A 20,741-nucleotide genomic window follows, 5' to 3' on the forward strand; every position below is an offset into this window, starting at 1 on the left:
AACTTGAATATTAGAAGAAAAGATAACTAGAAATGATTCAACTTGTATTCAAATGAAATAAATACAAGCTTGATTTAGACTTGAATATGAGCCACAATGACATTAAGTTCGAACTTGGATTAAAGTTTGAACTTGACAGAGAACTCAAACTTGAATCACATGCAAAATGATGAACTTCTAAGTTGAGTGCAAGTAGAACGAGTTTCCAATATGACATGCTTTCAATCAATGACATAAAATCTTCTTTGAAAATTTAGAGATTGTCACTTCAATTGGATGACAAATACTAATGACCAATGGTGCCAAGCTCATCATATATGTTGCAATCTATTTTGCAAGTATAATTTGACTTCCAAATAACGAAAGATTTCTAAAATTTGGCTTAATCATAAAGCTATGGTATGTGATAGTCCTCTTGCAATGGTGGACATGATAGATCCTTAAGCAACAACCAAGGTATTGTAAGAAATGTGACGATCTACCTATGAGTTACAATGCAAAATATTTAATAAACGTTGAGGAATTGTCATTTCATTGGAATGTAAACGTCATCAAGTAAACTCTTCATACAAGATTTGAGTCATCTTCCTATGTTGTGGGAGACTTACAATATTCAAAATGGCCCATTTACATGCAACAACCAAAGGATCAATGATAAATAATTTTGCGTACCACTCGCTTGCAAGCGACGAGTAATGAAAATTATGAAGAACTTATGTTGATTTGTTATCTTAATCATAAACAACAATCAATATGAATGTAGCAAATAAAGGAGAAAAGAAATATGCAAGTTTTACATGTATGAGCTCGTATACTGAATCCTTACAAGCAATAAAGCTGAAAGAGACACTTTGGAAAGAAGAATGAAGAGCATGCGATAAGTAAAAACATACTTTGGTAAGAGTGATGTGATTACAAAACACATAAACTCCTGCAGGTCACTATTTAGGACCCATTACACAATCAGTAAGGTGTAGTTTGAGAGCAATCATAAAAGAACTACAGAGAATACAAACTCTCACAAGATATTGTAGGAGGTCTTTCATGTACTTAGTATATTATTTACAAGTAAAATTCTAAGTGACTGCATCAAATGCAAATTTCTACGGGTTGTCGTATAAGACTTTCTTTTTGAATATTATAAAATACCCCTGCACATGCACAGTAGCTTGTATACACATAGGTACACTAAAAGAGGTATACAATTAAGAACCCGCATGGGCGCCGGCGAGCGTGTTATTAGCACACACGTGACGTCTAGGGATGCTGCGCGGGTTATTAAATATGAACCCGATTCTTCTAAGCAAGTAGGAGTCGACAAGGTTCAATAAATAATTACGAAATGCCCCCAAACACCCGCATGGGCCTCGGCGAGCGTGTTATTGGTACACACGTGACATCTAGGGAAGCTGCGCGGGTCAATAAGTGAATTCAAGTTCGAACCTGATCCTTCTATACGGGACAATAGAAGTCGACAGGGTTCGAACCATCAAATAAATATATGATTGTGGCGACCAGTATATTTATTTTAATACATTTATATTAGGCCTTCAAGACCTATAATCAAAAGAATTCACTAAATAAATGCATAAAGCCTACGAGAACCCGATTCTCGATCTATAGCTTGATCGAGTTGACAAGGTTTAATCCATAAAGAAAAATGACCCCGGACACCCCGATGATAGCCGTGTTGAATGCAGATATCAACCAGAGGGGTTTCCAAATACTTTCAAGTGTCTCCCAAAAGTCAATTTCAAATACTTCAAAGCTCCAACCAAAATTCCAGAAAATTCTAAAAAATCTCAAAATCCCAAAAATATTTAAAATGAAATAAATCCATCAACCCACTTAAAGCAAAATTCATCCACTCAGCAATAGTTTTCCGGGATGGACAAATGAAATTTACTTCATCTCACAAAGAGTCAAATGCCTAGTTGAAAATATCACTATGATCCATTCTCAAACAATTTCATGCCAGTAAGGATGTGGTACATGTCCTATAACCGGTAGTTTTGCCACCAAATGGCACTGCAGGTAAACGGTTATGACCCGGGGCCCTCTGAACCGAGTGGTTTTGCCGCCAAATGACACCACGAAATATCGGTTATGACCGGCGCCATTACGTTCTTTATTGGCATCAAATCCTTGAGATATGAATAAATATGATATGATTAATAGAGCACAAAGCCCTCTGTTAGCTAAGGTGGATTCAAATTTGTTCCCTTAGGCAAATATACATCCCAGGTCTACAAGGTTCTCTTGGATGAAGCAACACATGGCTGCCGACAAGGATCCTTCTATCAGGTTGGGTCGACTACCTCCTCTGACTAAGTAGACCAGGGACCATGATGGCCCGGGACGACGGAACCATGGGATCTTGATCGGGTCTATCATCCATTCCCCCACCATCCGCTTTAAGTGCAAGATGGTGCAATCTTCAATTTTAAATATCGAATTTCCCAATTTCCCAAACTTGCAACAATTTCCAAATCTCAATACCCATGCTACTACTATATGCCAGATAACACGTATCATCTACATATCTGATTGACAACTAGCCTTAATCGAAAGTTCTCTCTCATGATCGGTAGGGGTAATTAACTATAGGGGCTTGCGCCTATAGGAAAATAGAACTCAGATCATAAAGTCCTTGCATAATGAGGGCGAAATCTCTGGGTAGTGTCTTATCTACAAATCCATCTGCCTTCAAAAAATTACCTCGGAACTTATTCAGTTAAAACTCCCTCGCCGAATAAAAAGAAAAGCGGGGAGGCCGGGGCCGAAATTTCGAAGCCCACAGGTATGTTGCGAGTGGTTTGAAGGGATGGATGATATTGATCCCCTCGATCATGAACCATTTGCTAGACATTTGAATGTCTTAATTATATAATTTAGATGTTAATTATCAAATTGTATATAATATCATTAATTAACTAATTATCAAATAATCATGTATACTATATTCAAAATAAATTAATTTTAATTTCTAAATGAAAGAACCACCTTAAATTTTGAATTACGTTGCCAAATAGTTTCTTAGGATTTATCAAGATTTAATATTTATCATACCAAACAGTTTTCAGGATTTAACACCCTTAGGATTTACTAAATCCCGCTAAAGTTAAATCCAATCCAATACTACCAATCAGCCCCTAAATGTGAGTTTCAAAACAAAAAATCTTAAAATAAGTAAATAAATAAATAAATAAATAAAAATAACACTTTGATGATATAGATTATTAGGGCAGTTGAAATCGGGTCACTCGACACAAGTTAACCTGTACCCAACTCGCGCAGGTTACATGGTTGAACCAACCCGACCCACAAACCTTTTTTGAGCTGTTGAGGTATTAATCCATGAGTGGACGGACGGCGAGCTCCCTCCTCTCATCATCGTTGCTTTTGATCCAACTACAAAAGCAAAACGGCGAGCTCCCTGCCGTCATTGCAATTGAATCAAAGTATGGATCTACACCATGATATTCCCTCAGATGTGTAACTTAATAAGAGGAGAATATGAGAAATAGAGGAAAAGCAAGCAAACAACTGATCAACATCAGCCTAATCAGAGAAGACTACACTACAACATAAACAGGTCTGATCCTATGGCCATTAATGGATATCATCTATTGGTAAGGTATAGCTTGTTCAATAATACAACATGAAATAAAGATTCATTAGTTTCATAAGATGGCATGGACATTGTCCCAAAATTCAACTTTTTTTTAATGCTGACTCCTTGAAATTTTTCTTGAGTGAAGATTATAAGTATAAGCTGCTTCCCTTTTGTCCATTGGATGGAAGCATTTAAGCAATTAGCATATGACAGTAGCGTATTCTGAGCGTTACATGGCCTGGCCATCGATAACCAACCAGTGGAGAGCATTCGAATAGGCATTTATTATATATATATATATATATATATATATTATATATATTGTATTGGACCGGCAAAAAGTTTAAATTTTTTTTGAGATTTGTTTTATTAATTGAGAAATTAGAACGTCCAATGGAGCATTTTATACTTAAAAAAATATTTATATGTTATCAATTAGAAGAGCCCAAAATTAGATATATATTAATTCAGAAATTAAATATTTTATATTATATAGATTTCAAATTTAAAAGGATGAGACATGAAAAGAGTCACGCTCACGTCTTATTGATTTCCACCATTATTATTTCTAATTATTGTTAGTCGGATACATCTTGGAAGTTTGATTGTTATTAGTAAGAATCTTACCTACCATTTTAAGGATAGGCTACGAAATGTTAATTTAGGGTCCGCGTTGATTTCACATATGATAATCTATAATTTCATTTGTAAATTTTTCCCTTCTTAAAAAAAAAAAAATTTGCCATAAAATATTATTTTTTACAGCAAAAATGCTTAAATTATTTTTCTTATAATTAATTTATAAAATATGATATTCATCTCAAACAAAATCTTAACCTCCTTACTTTTTTCCTATAAAATAGAACTTATATTATATTTTTAATTTGATCAAGTCCTCATGGCATTTGTTGATTGTATACCTTTGAATGAATTAAAATTGCCAAATGATTAAGAGATTCGATGAGATCAGGGTAAAATTTCATGTCCAATTTTAGCAAAATAGATGCATAAGTAGATGCAATTAATTTGATTACTATTATTTAAATATTAATTAAAGTTTTATTTGGAATAATTTTTTTATTAGTTTATAAAGCATTTTTCTAGTAAAAAATTTTAAAATTCAAAATAATTGAAAAGATAATCCAAACTAAGCTAAAATTTCATAAATACATGAAAAAGTTATCCCAAATGAATCCTAATTCTAATCATTAAGGTCAAAAAATACTATTATGACTGATTACAATTTTCTGACAATCTTATTTTACGTATATAATAATAATATGAATTTCATCAATTATAATACATTACAATCCCATTTTATACATAATAAATTAAAAGAATTCCTTTGTTATCCATCCAATAATTGTAAACAAATGACATTAGAGATATTTTGATCGATGTGCATAAGATCAATGGTGAAAGCAGAGAGGGAGGGAGCAGCTGAGTGGCTCTCATCACTTAAGGCTTCGTTTGAGATAATTTTTATAACTTTTTAAAACAATTTTTTAGTACAAAACTACTTATCCCAAAAGAAGCCTGGAAGAAAATTCTAGTAGAAGATTATTTGATTTGTCGGAGTTCGGCTGTGAGCAAGGCAAACTTTCGATGTTGTGATAAGATTGAATGAGTCATAACTTGCTTTATTCTTGAAGAAATGTCTACTTGTGCAGATGTTTTGTCTTTTGCTGCATGGAGAATTGTTTGGAAAATTTGAAGAGGATCACCATGGCTTACAAGTACAATGTTGCATCTGGAAAGAGAATATCACAGTTTATAGGATGCATATAAACTCTTTATAGTTATGCATAAAGTGAATATTTGGTAGTTATATTTTAAATGCTTAGAATATGATCCTTTGCCAAAGAAAAGTATATACCATTATCCATTTGAATATTAAGAATGGAAAGAAACATCTTAATAATACGAGAAAACTTTGTTAAAATGAAGGAAAAGTACCCTTGATATGCTGCCTCCAATGATGCCAAAGCAATTGAAAGTCGAGAACAAACATCTGCAACACTTTCTCCACCTTCAACTGATGTAAAAGGATCCTTCTCATCAAGGATCCATATCTCTGCATACTGCTAACCAATATTTATAAATTTGATATTTAATTGAAAGAGAATAAGGCAAATTATATTAGTATCATCTGCTGCAATGAATTCTTATACAGTTCCTGGATTTGCGAGGACGAACCCCACACGATGACTCATTAAACAAGTATTTAATGTCAGAGTGTGATCAAAGATAAGTTTCTCCAACCTCAGTTATCCTAAAATAATTAAACAAAAAGAAAAAGCGCATTTTAATGGATTATGTTGGAAAAACGAATATTTGGCGTCAAAAGTACTCTCAATCATATTTTCCTCCAATGGCAGTTTGTAGTTCTATGGATTGGGCTAATTTGTTATCTTTTTAAAATACCATGAAATGTGTTGCTCAGAGCTTAAACACACACATATATACATCCAAAATGTTGTGAACTATCTTGAAGTAGCAAATTTTTGAATTCCCAAATGATATTTACTGCAAACCCAAACTCAAACCATATTTATATATTTATGCATGCACGAATGACTTTTAAGTTGCAAAAGCATGCAGCTCTCAACATGCAAAAATAGGACATACGCATGATTTGTACCTCACTAGTGCCCACGTAATAGGGTGTACCTGGTGTATAAAGCTTCCACAAATACAAGGTCTGAGGTTGAGTTGAAGTATAGAGTCCTATCAATGCATTTGTAAATAGTCTATTTTGATCGTTAGAATTAGTGACTTCCATATTACGCTAGAGCCAACTTAACCATTGCTTTAGATTTGCCCTAACATTGGAGACAAAGTATATAAGAATATTGCCTTAATTGAAGGTTTGATTAAATCAAATTTTATTGGAACATTTGTATCTAACCCATCATTCTAGACTGACCATGCAATCTTGTCGCCTGAACTTGCCCCCAAGCTTGTATGAACATCCAAATATAGATCAACATGTGCCCCAAGCTTTGCCTCACTGTTTTGATAAGTATTCACACATCAAGTTGCTAGTTTTGTGATTTTTAGCTTTGTTTTTTTTACCTTGATAATGGTCCTTTAATCATTAAAAGTTTGCTGTTCAGAACATATACGAATATTCCTGGGTAGTCTCGCCTCAATTTCACTCAATCCTTAATGCTTGTGATGTACAAGACCCTATATATCTTTCAATGACACTTTATGCTTGAGAAAATTCATTATAAAGTCTCATCCCAATTTAGCCCAATCTTTTATACTTGGATGTACAAGATGTACCCATTATATATCTTTCAATAACACTTTGAGCTTTTGAAAATTCATTGTAACTCTAATTCTTACATTCATGCATAAAAAAAAATTCTTACATTCATGCATCTTCATAGCTTTGGTAAGTGGGTTGGAGAGAAGGCTAAGGAAATCGATAGTTTAGGTTTTAAACTTTGGTATTCGGGTAGGAGTCATACTAGAAATGGTGTAGGTGTCATTATAGATAAGGATAATGTTATAAAAATTAATAGGATTGGTGATAGAATTATAGCTTTAAAGATTGTTGTTGAGGATAAGATTGTTAATATTATAAGTGCTTATGCTCCTCAGGTAGGTTTGGATATAAGTTCTAAATTAAATTTTTGGAATGACTTAGAAGAATTAATACAAAATATACCTCTTGAAGAAAGAGTTTTTATTGGAGGAGATTTACAGTACCCAAAAAATAAGTTGTTATTTTCATCTTCAAAATTTAATTTTCACAAAACTCTATTAACACTATTGTCCTTAAAAATAAATTTGAGAGCAAAATAGCAGAATCTTCATATATATATCTATATATGGTTGTCCAAAAAAATAAATAATCTCCAATCAAAGATAAACATAAGATAAGCATATTTGCTCTTTCAAATATTTTTCCCACTTTTATCTTACTAATCGATGTAGAGTGAGGAATCAAAATTTTAAACATGGAGAAACATGCAAACCATAATGTGCATACCTTATCATGTGAAAGAAGCTCAAATAGTGGTCCAAAGAAACGTTCCCGAAGTTCTATCATTGCCTATTCAAATAGGATGTCTCCTCATCAGTATTATTAATAACTAACAAATTACAATTGAAACTATTGTGTAAAGCAAAGGGTACATATAAATATAAGATTTTATAAGGAAAACAAAGCAATCATATTCAAAACGGGTAAAATAAGCAATTTGATCCAGGTAGAATAAACAAATATAAACCCAATTTTAGGTTTAAAGGAGGAAGTAGTAGGTTCCCTAGAAAAAAATAACAACACATGGAAGAACTGGATGGGTCATTCATAAATTTTCAATTAAAATGTTCTTCTTCCTGTGGGTAATGGCATTGATGAAATAAGAAAGGTTTTATAGTAAAGTTTCCACTTCAAAATGAAGAGGATTGGCATATCTCTCTTGCTGTAATGCACTGTCCATATGCCACATTAAAAAAATAATTCCGGTATTGTTGAAATAAAAATCCAACAGCTCCCAAACGCACGCTGCGACAAAAAAAAACTATAATTTCAAGAAAACAAAATTCCAAAAACACCAATATACCTTACACTGGCAACTTTTAAATGAGATACCCAACACATCAGCAACTATTTTCGCTGTATGAGTAGTTCTTGAAAATGGAGAATAACATATTTGAACAGTTTCGATGGGGATATTTCTTGTCTTGAGTTCCTGCAATGAAAAAATAAAAAAAGTTGAAATCAAGTCAAATATAAAAAGCCCTCTTTAGTTTGAATATGTAGAGTAGCTGTGCAAGGGTATAGCTTGACAAAAACTAATAGTTTCCATTATTGAATAATATGAGCCATCACTGGAGCTCAACCTTCTGTGAATTCCTTTATCGATGATATTTTTTTGAGCCTAAACATGCCACTTCAAACTTTTGCAATAAATATTAGTCCGCTTCAATCATTCCATCCTACTCATACGGAGAACGCTTTTAAGTCTACTTGATTACATCAATACTCATTTTGTTTTGCTAAGCTGAAGGAGAATTCTTTAATCATATGTAGAGGAACTTCCGTGTAACTCCAAGAAAATAATCCAGATTCTCCCTACCTTGATTGATTCTTATTGGTTAAATCAAGTGCTGGGGAGTGAAAAAATAAGAAAGGAGATCATGAATTTTATATAAGTTCACCAAATTGATGATTACGCCATTACAGAAAATATTAAAATTTATTTTATTAGATTACAACCCTAATTTCTAAGACAAACATAAGATGGTGCCCCCTTTTATAAAGAAATCTAGGATAGCTAGGCTACAATAAAAATTTTAAAAATCCCTTAATAAACAACTGTAAATATGGGATACCTTTTATAGAGTATTCCATGAAAAAACCAAGAGATATCCCCCCTTCTCTCTCAACCCATGCAATGACTTTATCATGAAAATCAACTCTCGATTAAGTCCACATAGTCCATTTTCTTCATAAGACAAAAACTATGAGGGATTTAAAGTACCCCAAAACTTATGTTTTCCTTGCATTTAGAAGTCTCTCAAATTAGGTGATTTCCAAATCGTAGGTCGCACCTGCTTGTAATTCTTGCTTGTTGTCACTCACTCCATCACTTATTGCAACAAAAAATCAACCGCCAGCCTCTACCACTGCTTCCCTCCATCATTAGCTATTGATTGTGCCCCCCTTGTCTACCTTGCAATATATTGAAATGTTTCGTGAAAAATACAAAATATTTCAATACATCTAATGTGCATCTAACCAAATAACTTTTGCATTTAAGTTACTTTGCATTTCTAAAATACATGCATGTATTTAAAAATATTAACCAAAGAATCCAATTGATAAATTGTTTCAGAATATTTTGTACCATGTGTATGTAAGACAAGTCTGTTAAATTAGAACTATATGTTGTGGCCATTTGTTTACATTGCAAGCTATATGGAGTTATAAACAAAGGTAACATATATCATATGGCGTGGATGCCTAGGAAAAGAAGAGAAGAGTGTTTGTGTAATGGTCCACAGCCTTAAAAGATTGAGTTTTCCTGAGTTATTTTTACAATAAATTTTCCTTAATTTTTAGTTATTCCCAACAATGGCAATAGATATGATTATGATCCTTATTCATATGTTATTCAATGACAATAAGTATGCTTCCTCTCTAAATTACCAATCCTATCAAATTTCTAAACATGATTTTGAAACCCTTTCCTAAAACCGTACATGTACTAGAAGCAGGATTGATCAAAGCTAATGTTGTTTAGTAGAGCAGTTGATCCTCCACAAGTTATCTTAGAAAACAATACACAAAAAAAGGTGGGGACATCTGACAAGAAAATATAGGAAAGGAAAAAATAATGGAGAGGTTCAAATGGGTGGGGGAGAGAAAAGAGAGAGAGAGAGAGAGAGGGAGAGAGAAAGAGAGGATAAATAATAAAGATAATGGGCACAAGAGATAGGTAAAAAAAGAGTGCAAAAGGTAACAATACAAAATAATATTAATGAAGATTCAAGTTGGAGGAAAAGATAAACAATCTCTCAAAATTGTTAAGGAGAAGGTACTATCTATGAGTAGATGAATGACAACTTATGGTATAAAATAAAGGGTTGAATAAAACTAAGAAATAATCTACTCTTTTCTTATGAAAATGGTTAGAGCATATAAGTCACCTTCCATTATCATCTCCACCAAATGCTTTATCAATCAACAATGTTAGAGAATTGTCCCAATAGACATATCTAGTGTTGGCATAGGTATCATCTCATACAAGTAAGTTTTTGAATCATCAATTGAGTTTATGCAAAAAGTGTGATTAAATAAATAGCGAATATGGAAAAAAGATTTGAGAAAAAATCCAGATGAAATTTTATAAAAGGATTTGTATTAAGAGTGCATATTAAAGAGCAACCTAAATTTTAACCACCATGACTGTGCTGTATGATTTATATCAAGGTTTATGCTAACTAATGAAAAAATAAAATAGAAAACTTTGTACCTACATTCTCTTAGAAAAAAAAAAATTAACTAGTGACATGATACCATTAAACTATATTCTTTTTTAGGCCAACCAACTTGCATAGGTTGCAAGTCATATGAACTCATTAACACATGCAACACTTAGACTATGCTATGCAAGTTATTGTCCATTGTAGTCTAATTCTTCACATGCCAAACTAAACCTCATGATTTCACTGTATAACTTCCTAAGGGTCACTCATTTCAAGAGCCCTCCATTACAAGTAGGCATAATTGTGGAGTTCCTAAGAGAAATTCACAAATGAAACTAAAAGGCAGCTTGCTTATTATAACATAACTCTTTACTTATATAGCCCAATATCTATCCTCCCCATTTGATGTGACACTTGGTTTATTCATGCCCTTCCCTTTTAAGAAAGCTCCCCTCACCAATAGCGGATCCAAGGGGGAGCCAGCAGGCACGTGCCCCCAGTCAAAAAAAAAAAAGTTTGACCATATGAGAAAGCAATCATAGGGACTTCTTGGCATGCATGAAAACTATTGTATCGTTATGGCCATCAGTGAATAAAGCATGTTATCGTGTATATTACTACCCATCGAGGTGTGTTGGCGACAGCCTCTATCCTCAATGGTTAGTCGTATGCACGATTCAATCTGTCCATTCCAATTGACCCGTTCGCGCGGTGTTCTTTTCGGAGGTCCACAGCCCATCCACCAACCGTGAATTCTGTAAAATGACTTTCGTTAATTAACTAATTTTTTTAAATGTAGAGATGAGCAATGACCTAGTTCTTCTCTTAATCATTAATCCAATCATGTTTCAAATCATGCATTTAGAAAAATCAACTACAATTACGAAAAATTCTGGAGTAATACAGAGAAATTTAACAAATTCTTTCTAAGTATGAAGATACATATATGATGAAGAGAAATATTGAGACATTCATGTAATATATCGAGCACACTTTCATCAATCAAATGAAGAGTTAATGCGAATAATTGAATCCCACATTTTTTGTGACATAACATCTTGGACGTTGAAGGAGAATAGCAACCTTATTTTTCTCAAGTTAAGTGACCAATTTTCACTTGAAATGATACCTTATCTAACAATTTGCCAGCCAAATTTGCTTGATGTATACCCTCAGGAGCAAGTCCAAACTCTTCGAGTGTGCCATTTGCCTGCAAATGCTTGCATATTCTTTTGAATATCTTGGAAACATGAAATATGTTCAAATTAACTGCATTTATTTTGCACAAAATTTAAGAAGAAAAAAATAAATTGATTTAATATAAGCGCAGGATTCTGCAGCACATCAAATACAGAAAAAATTGTAAGATTCGACATGTTATAGTTATTTTGCATCCATTTTGCAGCAAATTAATAAAATGGTAAACCAAACCATATGATTTTCTTTATCCCTAAGAAATTGGCCCCAACCAAGATTTATGCCACGAATTGAAAAAAATAAAATCTATGATGTAACTGTTAAAAATAAAAAATAAAAAAAACTTCGCGGACAATACTCTGAACAAGTCGGAAGAAAATTTATGTATTAAAAATAAACTGTGCTCTGATCGACTTCCTTAATCGGGCAGTTTTACCAATGATTTGATATCCCATGATCACTAATCATCTCTAATCATGATTAGCCCCCAAATATGAGTTGTTTCCTCTTTTTAATCCAAGGAAGACAGAGAGAGAGAAAGAGATAGAGATTTACCATTGATGAGACAATAAGACCATTCTCGTTAGGGATGCTCTTGCCGTGCCTCAGAATCCAATAACTATTGCGAAGAAACGGCAACGTCTCTGCCATTTCTCCTCCCGGATTGGAGAACAAGAATAAGGGAAACAATAATGGGGCTGTTTGGATGCAGGATTTAGGCCGGATTTGAGGTGAGGCTGATTTGAGCTAAATCCCGCCAAGCGGCTAAAAAAGCAGAATCAAATCTCACGATCAATGGAAGCAGCAGTTGACGAAATAATGCCTCTTTTTTGGTAAATCCCGGATTTTCGAAATCCTTCGGTTTGGCGGATTTAAGGGATTTGGCTGAAGAAGCGCGCGAAAGGGAGAAAGTTACCTTCACTGCGAGCGAGCTCCCGTCGTTGCTTCCGAACAAAATGTCGTAACTTCCGATCCAGCAGGAAGGAATGTCGTGGAAGGAGCGAAGTCGAACGACAAAGGCGCCGAAGAATCGTCGAAGTAACGAAGCCGAACGACAACGACGAAATAGAGCAGGAAAAGCAAACCCTAGACGCCTCTTAGTTATTGTTGGTTAACTTAATTAATATAATTTAAAATATTAATAATTAAGTAAAACTAATTTAATAATACTTAAATAATTAATTAAAATTTTAATAGAATTATTAGTTAAATATTTCGTTAAAATAATTAATATGATCAATATATAATAAATAATAATTAAATAATTAATTAGTATTAACAAAACTTAGATGTATTTCATATGAACTTAGTATTAGAACATTAGAATTTTAATTAGTATTAAAAAAACTTTAATTAGTGGATATATTCTTAAAGATAGGATACGAAGTGAGCATATATATGAAAAGGTTAGAGTAGCTCCAATGACAGATAAGATTAGAGGGTCGCCTTAGATGGTTTGGTCATATAAAATGACGGCCTCTTTTCATGACCTAGTTAAGAGAGTACAACAACAACAACAACATCAAGCCTTTATCCCACTACGTGGGGTCGGCTACATGAATCCTTTTTCTCCATTGTGTTCTATTAAAAGTCACTAGCTACATGACCTAGTTAAGAGAGTAGATAAATTAAATTTGACTTATGTTAAGAAAGTTATAGGTATACCTAAACAAATTTGGTTAGGAAATATTAGAAACACTACATGAAAAATGTTGAAAAACAGTGGAATTGCCGGTGAAAAACTTTCGTTGGAATTTCCGATGGATTTTTCGACAGATCACCTGAAATTCCCATCGATCAATTTGCAGGACTTTCCGGTGGGAAAAATCCGCCAGTTAATATGTGGAGTATTTTTTTTTTTTCTTCGCATTAGCTATTTGAAAATTTTATTTAATCACTAGCTGAAATTTATGCTAGACAATCCGCTGGAAAAGGCCATATTTTGTCCCATTCCGTCTTCCTCCATTTGCATGCACTTCGTCCCAAAACTAAGGGTTTCGTCTGCTCTGCCCACTGTAGCCAATCCAAGCCATTTTTTTTCCTATTTCTTCAATACTTAAAAGGTAAAACTAATCCTCTTTGTTCATTTTTATTTTTTGATATTTTTAATGGTTAGATTTCTCTATATTTGTCTAGTTCATATGAAATTTGGAACTTTCAAACATCCTCATAAATGACTTTAAGCTACATAGTAGTGCGTATCTCTTGAGTTTAATGTATAATTTCTCATTCCCTAATTTAGAAAATACTTGATATGGTTTCAAATGTATTGAAGAGAGCCGAGCAAGAGCTTGGTCGATCTTGTACTCACTCATAGAAGCAATGTTTGAGCTCAATATTAGTATATGTGATAATGTTCAATATTAGTTCATTTAAAATTTATGGTAATTTGAGTTTGGTTTAAGCTTGACTTATATTCAATTCAAATTATGATTAATAACCACCTAATTTTGGCAAATAAATGAGAATATTGAGCCAATTGATGAGCTATACTATCGAGCTATTTGTTGACTAATTAAAAGAGCCTCATTGTAGCTCTTTGAAGCATTAGCAAACTAACGAACATTTTAGGCTTTGTAATATTTTGCTAAATTAATGTGTAAGCTCTTATATGGGTTTTATCTTTTCAAAAACGGTGATGAATGGACGGCTGATGTTGGCGAGGCGTCATCGCAGCTGGACAATGAACAGAGAACCGAACGAAAGAAAATTAGAAGGAACGGGCCGAAATGTGGAAATAGGGCTCTTTCCGACGGACTTACCGACAGCTATTACGCCGGGTAGATATCCAACGACCTATACGCTGGTAATAAGTCGTTATGTTTAAATACGCCGGCGGAAAATACAATGGCGGAAACACGGGTAATTTCTGATGCATTCTACAATGGTATATCAACGCACTAGCGAATTAACCGGCGTTATATACGACAAAAACTTAACAGCGTACTATATGCCAGTAATTATACCGAAAGAATTCCAACGTAATATCTGCCGGTAAAACCGTTGCTTTAAGCTACATATACAGATCCGCCGGAACCTCCGCCAGAAACAAGCTCTTTTCCTGTAGTATATATATATAGATTTTGATTTTTTTGATGCTAAATAATTTTGTTGAAAAGGCCTAACCTATTTAAGGAGGGCTTGGGATATAAAAAAATCTTTTAACCCTCTTCCTTAAGTTCTTTTAGCTTAGAACTCACTTTATTTTTGCATACTTTCACTCTTTCTTATCTATAACACTTTTTCTCCCATCTCTCTCTTTTTTTTTTAATAAAAATTATATCATTGCATCCAAATTAGTTTTTCAAAATCAAATTAAAAACTTGACCCAAATGATTAAATTTTTAGACCTTAAGACCATAAAAAAGAGAATATGATCAAAGAACTATTTGAGTAAATAAAGACCAAATATAAAAATTGAACTAATAAATATAAAATACCCTAAACTATCTACAAATAATAAAAATCATATCACGCCTCATTTAAAGTCACATCACACCATTTAAAGAAGGTAGAAATATGGATATGAGGAATGTGAGCAATCTTGTGCCGATGGAACTTTTATTTGGTTCGGTTGACCGGATGCAAGAAACATCCCGTCGTAGGCAAAATACCGCCTATACCGAGGTGTACCGAGTTTTTTCAAAAAACTCGGTATTCCAAGGAGGAAGGCAGAGACTGTAAAGATTTGAGATATAACAATTGCAGCTCAGAAAGAGATGACCAAACTTTCAGAAACCACTGCTCCACCTCATTTGGAAATGAAACCAGCTCATCATTTAATGAAATACACAGCATTTTTAAGAAAGCGATGCTTCTCAATGGCTCCATTAGCATCACTGATGGATCACTTATGTAAAGAGTGCTGAGCATGAGATGGAAATTATTAGTGGTCTCCACTTCTCCATATCTTCCGAGAGAGATCAGATTGGGGCAATCTCTAATTGTCAAGTTTCTTAGTGCTACAAGTCAGAGGAAGAGATGTAATGTTAAGACAGTAAGAGATGAATGGGGTTTGAATTGCTACAAAAATTCGAAGTCGTCCACCCAATTTTATATATCTTCAAGCTCTTGAGCTTAGAAGGCAAAGAGGGCAACTCCTTCAACTTCTGGAAGTCAAATAGCAACAGTTCAATTAAGCAAGGAAACAAACATCCATCTTCAGCAGCTACTCTTATCTCAAACCAATCCTCTAATGCTTCTAATCCTCTAATGTGTAACACCTCTAGCAATGGAAAGGCACGGTATTTATCATTCCCATTAAATTTACTTTCGAGCCATTTTACTCTCGGCATGTTAGAAAGTGTCAGAGACTTGAGAAAGGGAAGTTGCCCAAAAGGTGGAAGAGTTTCACACTCCAAGAGCAATCTGTGAATTCTATTTTCTCTAGATTGAAGATTGGATTGACATTGTTCATCCATATTGCAGACCTTGCACCCATGTATCCATTTATGCTCAGATTCCTTAGACATTTTGGTGGCTGAATATTTTCGAGCACATTCTGATCTAAATCAATGTTCCTCAAATCAGTGTCACTCCAATGTTAGGTCAAATCTGTGAGCCTCCTCTTTTAACATAATTGGGCATTACGAGCCTCCTCCGCGTCCTTTACATTTTCAAGGCCGTTGACTCCTAATTGGCAAAGATCATTCAAATACTTCGACTCATCAATTCTATAACCCATCTCATTTCTATGATCAAACCTACCCAATTCTTGAAGAGAGTTTAGCTTCCCAATCCCACATATCGATGAAACATAATTCCTGAACAATTTCAGATAACGCAAGTTAGAAAGATTATTAACGTCACTTAGTAAAAAATCATCAACTTCAGGATGGCTTAGCGCTCATGGGTGATCATAGATTATGTATTGCAAGTGATAAAGATTACTTATAAATCTTGGCAACATAATAAACTTATGACTATAAATCTTCAAAAATCGAAGATGTATCAAATTTTCAATCTCCTCAGGTATTATTTACAAGTCTTTTGAAGGTCATATTTTTTTTTTTTTGAAGAAAGCAATAAATGCATTAAGAATAAAACAAAGAAGCTACAAGGATGATTACTCTTTCAAAACATTAACAAAAAAAGGAGGAATCTTATTACAGTTAAAATCTTCCCAAACAAAATTACTAACCTTAGCAAGATTAGCACAAAAATCCGCCAACATGTTGCAATCTCTCCTTACCCAATTAAAAATGATATGATTGAAATCCTTGAGGAATTCCAAATCTTCCGCTCCCTTGAAGTCAAGAAGCCAAGCTTTATGAATGACCTTAATCACATTTGCATTGTCTCCATCAATACAAATTCCTTTGTATTTAAACATCCAATCTTTGATAACTTCTTTTAGTGATATGATAGCTAGCAATTCCAGTTGTGAAATGTCCCAATGGATGCAAGATTTTCCAAAAGCCAATAAGAATCTTCCTTTACAGTCCCGGATCACTCCCCCAATGCCGGCAATATTTGAAGAATCAAGAGAAGCATCTATATTAATTTTTAACCATTCGGGTGAAGGGGGATACCAAGATTTCAACAGTCTAAAGGACTGATTAGCATCCCTTAATTCCGATTTTGAGTTAAAAATCAACTTAGAGAAAGATGAAGAGCTGACTGCAATTGTGGCTATATAAGTAGCACCTTGTATCACATTGTCATGAACAAGAGTGTTCCTAGCTTTCCAAGATAGATATAAGACATTATAAAATAAATTGACAATCATACCATTGTGATTTGTCATAGGTTCCATCCAAGAATAGCATTCTTCCAGGCTATTAAAATCTGGGATAAAAAAACCCCATTTGCTTAGCTGACTAATCACCTCTTTTATTTTTCTGCATTTAAAGATGACATGCTCCATATTCTCTATATCCTCCAAGCACCTTGGGCATACAACATTCTCTTGTTATCTTCTGTGTGATAAAAATTGTAAAGTAGGAATTGCATCTTTAAAAAGTCTCCAGCAAAATGTTTCCACCCGTGGATTTGCTCTTGCCTCTTTCAACCAATTCGGAAAACTGCAGTTTGAAACAGTAAGTTGATTGGATTCAGTAATTAAACCTGAGATGGTTTTTCCAGAAAACTGGTAAATCAACTCCTGTTCATCTTCTATAAGATATGATTTAATTCTAGTTTGAAGAATTAAATCCATCAAATCAGCTCCAAAAACCTTCTTTAATTCTGCTATGTTCCAATTGCCTTCATGTATAAATTTGTCTAACATAACATTATCCTCTTTTTGGGGAATAACATATGTATGCCATTTGTTAATACTCCTATCTAACAGCCATTTATCTTCAAGAATGTTAATTGATTTGCCATTAACAACATTCCATCTTAAGATAGAATTGAGAGCTTTTCCACCATCTTTGATAATCTTCCATGAAGATGAGATCCTTTTATTGCTGTTTCCAAATTCAATCTTGTTGCCATATTTGGAAGCCAACACTTTGTGAAAGAGAGAATCTTTATTGTTTATAAATCTCCAAGCTAGTCTTCCTCTTAGAGCAGCCACCTTAGAGGATGAAGAACCCACGTCGTCCTTGATTAACTGGAATGCAAAGTTCTTTCCAGCTAACATAATGAATACCCTTTACTCCATTAGACTTATTCCATAGAAAGTTCCTGCAGAGTTTATCAATTTCCTTCAAGGTTAGTGATGGAACCAGCATATGTGTGCTGTAGTAATTTGGAAGAGCCAAAATTACCGATTTGATTAGGGTGATTTTTCCAGCTAAAGAAAGAAATTTACTTCCACATGTGTTAAGCCTTTTAAAAGACTTTTCAATGATGAATTGGAAGTCATTAGAAACTAGTCTCTTTAAAGACATCTTTATTCCAAGATAAGTGAATTGCTTCACCTCCTTAAATCCCATAATGCGTTGGATGGATTTCCTTCTTCTTCTATCCACTATCTTCCCAAAAAGAATAGTAGATTTTTCCTTGTTAATGCATTGCCCAGTCCACCCGCTGAATTTATCCAGAATTCCTTTAGTCTCCTTTGCCACTTTTCTATTAGCTTTCGAGAAGATCAGCACATCATTAGCATACAATAAAGGAGAAATTTGAGGACCTTTTGGACAGATTGTAATGCCAATAGAAGAAAAAGCAAGTGCATTGGAGAGGAGTTGAGAACAAAGAATGAAAAGAATTGGAGAGAGTGAACAACCTTGCCAGAAGCCACTCCTAGCTTCAATCCATTCAGAAAGTGAACCATTAATAATCAAGGAGAATCTTGGTTCAATCACACAATCCAAAATGAGTTTAGAGATCATAGGAGGGAAATCAAAATATTTTAAAACAGCTTGAAGAGTTATCCAACTCATTGAATCATAAGTTTGCTCCATATCAACTTGATAGGAAACAAGACCTTTAGAGGAGTTAGAATACCTGAATTTGTGGAAGACTTCTTGAGCAACTAGCACATGATCCGAAATAGATCTACCCTTGATAAACGATGCCTGATCCTCAGAGACAAGTTTAGGAACAACTAGAATGAGCCTGTTCAGGATCAACTTAGCGGCAACTTTGTAAACTGAGTTGCATAGGCTAATAGGCCTGAAGTTGGTAGGCAGCACCGGGTTTGACACTTTAGGAATGAGAACAACTAAAGTGTCTTTCCAATTTTTGTCCATCTCTCCAAGAAAAGGAAGGAGTTAATAGCATTCACAAAGTCTGTCTTTATAATACTCCAATAAGATGAATGAATAGGTAATACCGTCACTTCTTGGAGCCACATTAGTACCCAATTGATTTAGAACAACTTCAATTTCTGCTACAGTAAATCCCCTTGAAAGCCAAGTTTTATCTTCAACACTCAAAATAGCATTTGGTTGTGACCATCCTTCCAAAGAAGAATTCCTCTATCTCCATTTATTCCTGAAAAAACTGATTAGAACCTCCTCAATTTGATTTGGTTCTTCAATGACCACTCCATCATCATCTTTTATTTTCACAATTTTATTCAATCTCCTCTTTGCACTAGAAAATGCATGATAAAACTTTGAGTTAGTATCTCCCTCCTTCATCCATTTTGTTTTTGCTCTTTGCTTCCACCAAGAGTCTAATCTAGCCATGGTTGAGTTGAGCTCACATATTTTAGATTTTAAGGACCGGTATTCTTCCTTACTAAGCCAACCATTGTTAGACTCTTTATTTTGAAGATGCATAATTTGTTCCATCATATTCTCTTTAAGAAGATTCAAGTTTTTTAGCTTTGCTTTGCTCCAAAAGAAGAGAGCCTTCAACACTCTTTTGCATTTAGAGTTCAAAATGTGAGCATGAGAACCCGAAAAGGATTTATTCCATTCATTTTTTTCCACAGAAAAAGCAGCTGGGTAGTGGTGGGAAAAATTTGTGTCTCACACGCAGATTTTGATTTCTCCTATTTTGTAATCGAATACTGCATTGAAAATAAAGTACGGTCTCGAGAAGCCGACACAATATTCTAAAATGGATTCAATATCAAAATAGGGTTTTGAAAATTGATTATTTCTATAATCAAACATAATTCAAAGAATAACATATCATCTCAAAAGATGAACATGAAATTCTATAGAATATGTTTAAAGATAGAAATACGTTTTTTTTAAAAAAAGTTTATTCATTCTTTTATTTAGATATGACATGAAAAATATTATATCATCTTAAAAGACGAATATAACATTCTTCAAGATATCCAAAAGCGAGAATGAGTTTTTTAAAATTCATTATTTCTAAAGTTGAATATAACAAATATAATATTATATTATCTAAAAAGATAATAATAACATTCTACAAGTCTATTCAAAATTAAAAATAAGGTTTTAAAAATATCTACGTTCCCAAAGATTCTTCCCTTATTTTATATAAATAAAACAAGTTTATTTTAGTCTGGGGTTCTCAAATCCCTATAGAGGCAAGCCCCTATAGTTAATTACATCCTAAGAGGAATACTCCTAAGAAAACTCTCGATTAAAGCAGTGATTTCATACCCTTT

The 20,741-nt window shown here is 33.7% G+C and overlaps 1 protein-coding gene across 1 annotated transcript; it reads right to left on the bottom strand.

Moving 5' to 3' along the window:
- Positions 1-4,910: 4,910 nt before the first annotated feature.
- On the bottom strand, positions 4,911-12,845 carry LOC110098735. The gene is made up of 7 exons (XM_028699544.1): positions 12,675-12,845; positions 12,314-12,523; positions 11,691-11,771; positions 8,194-8,322; positions 7,617-7,679; positions 5,573-5,697; positions 4,911-5,366 (listed from the first exon to the last, which is right to left on the bottom strand). Exons 2-7 carry the CDS (start codon positions 12,407-12,409, stop codon positions 5,177-5,179), a joined length of 684 nt encoding a protein of 227 aa, XP_028555377.1. The 5' UTR covers positions 12,410-12,523; positions 12,675-12,845; the 3' UTR covers positions 4,911-5,176.
- Positions 12,846-20,741: the final 7,896 nt, after the last annotated feature.

This window comes from Dendrobium catenatum, unplaced genomic scaffold, assembly GCF_001605985.2.
Source record: "Dendrobium catenatum unplaced genomic scaffold, ASM160598v2 fragScaff_scaffold_133, whole genome shotgun sequence".
NCBI classification, from domain to species: Eukaryota; Viridiplantae; Streptophyta; class Magnoliopsida; order Asparagales; family Orchidaceae; genus Dendrobium; species Dendrobium catenatum.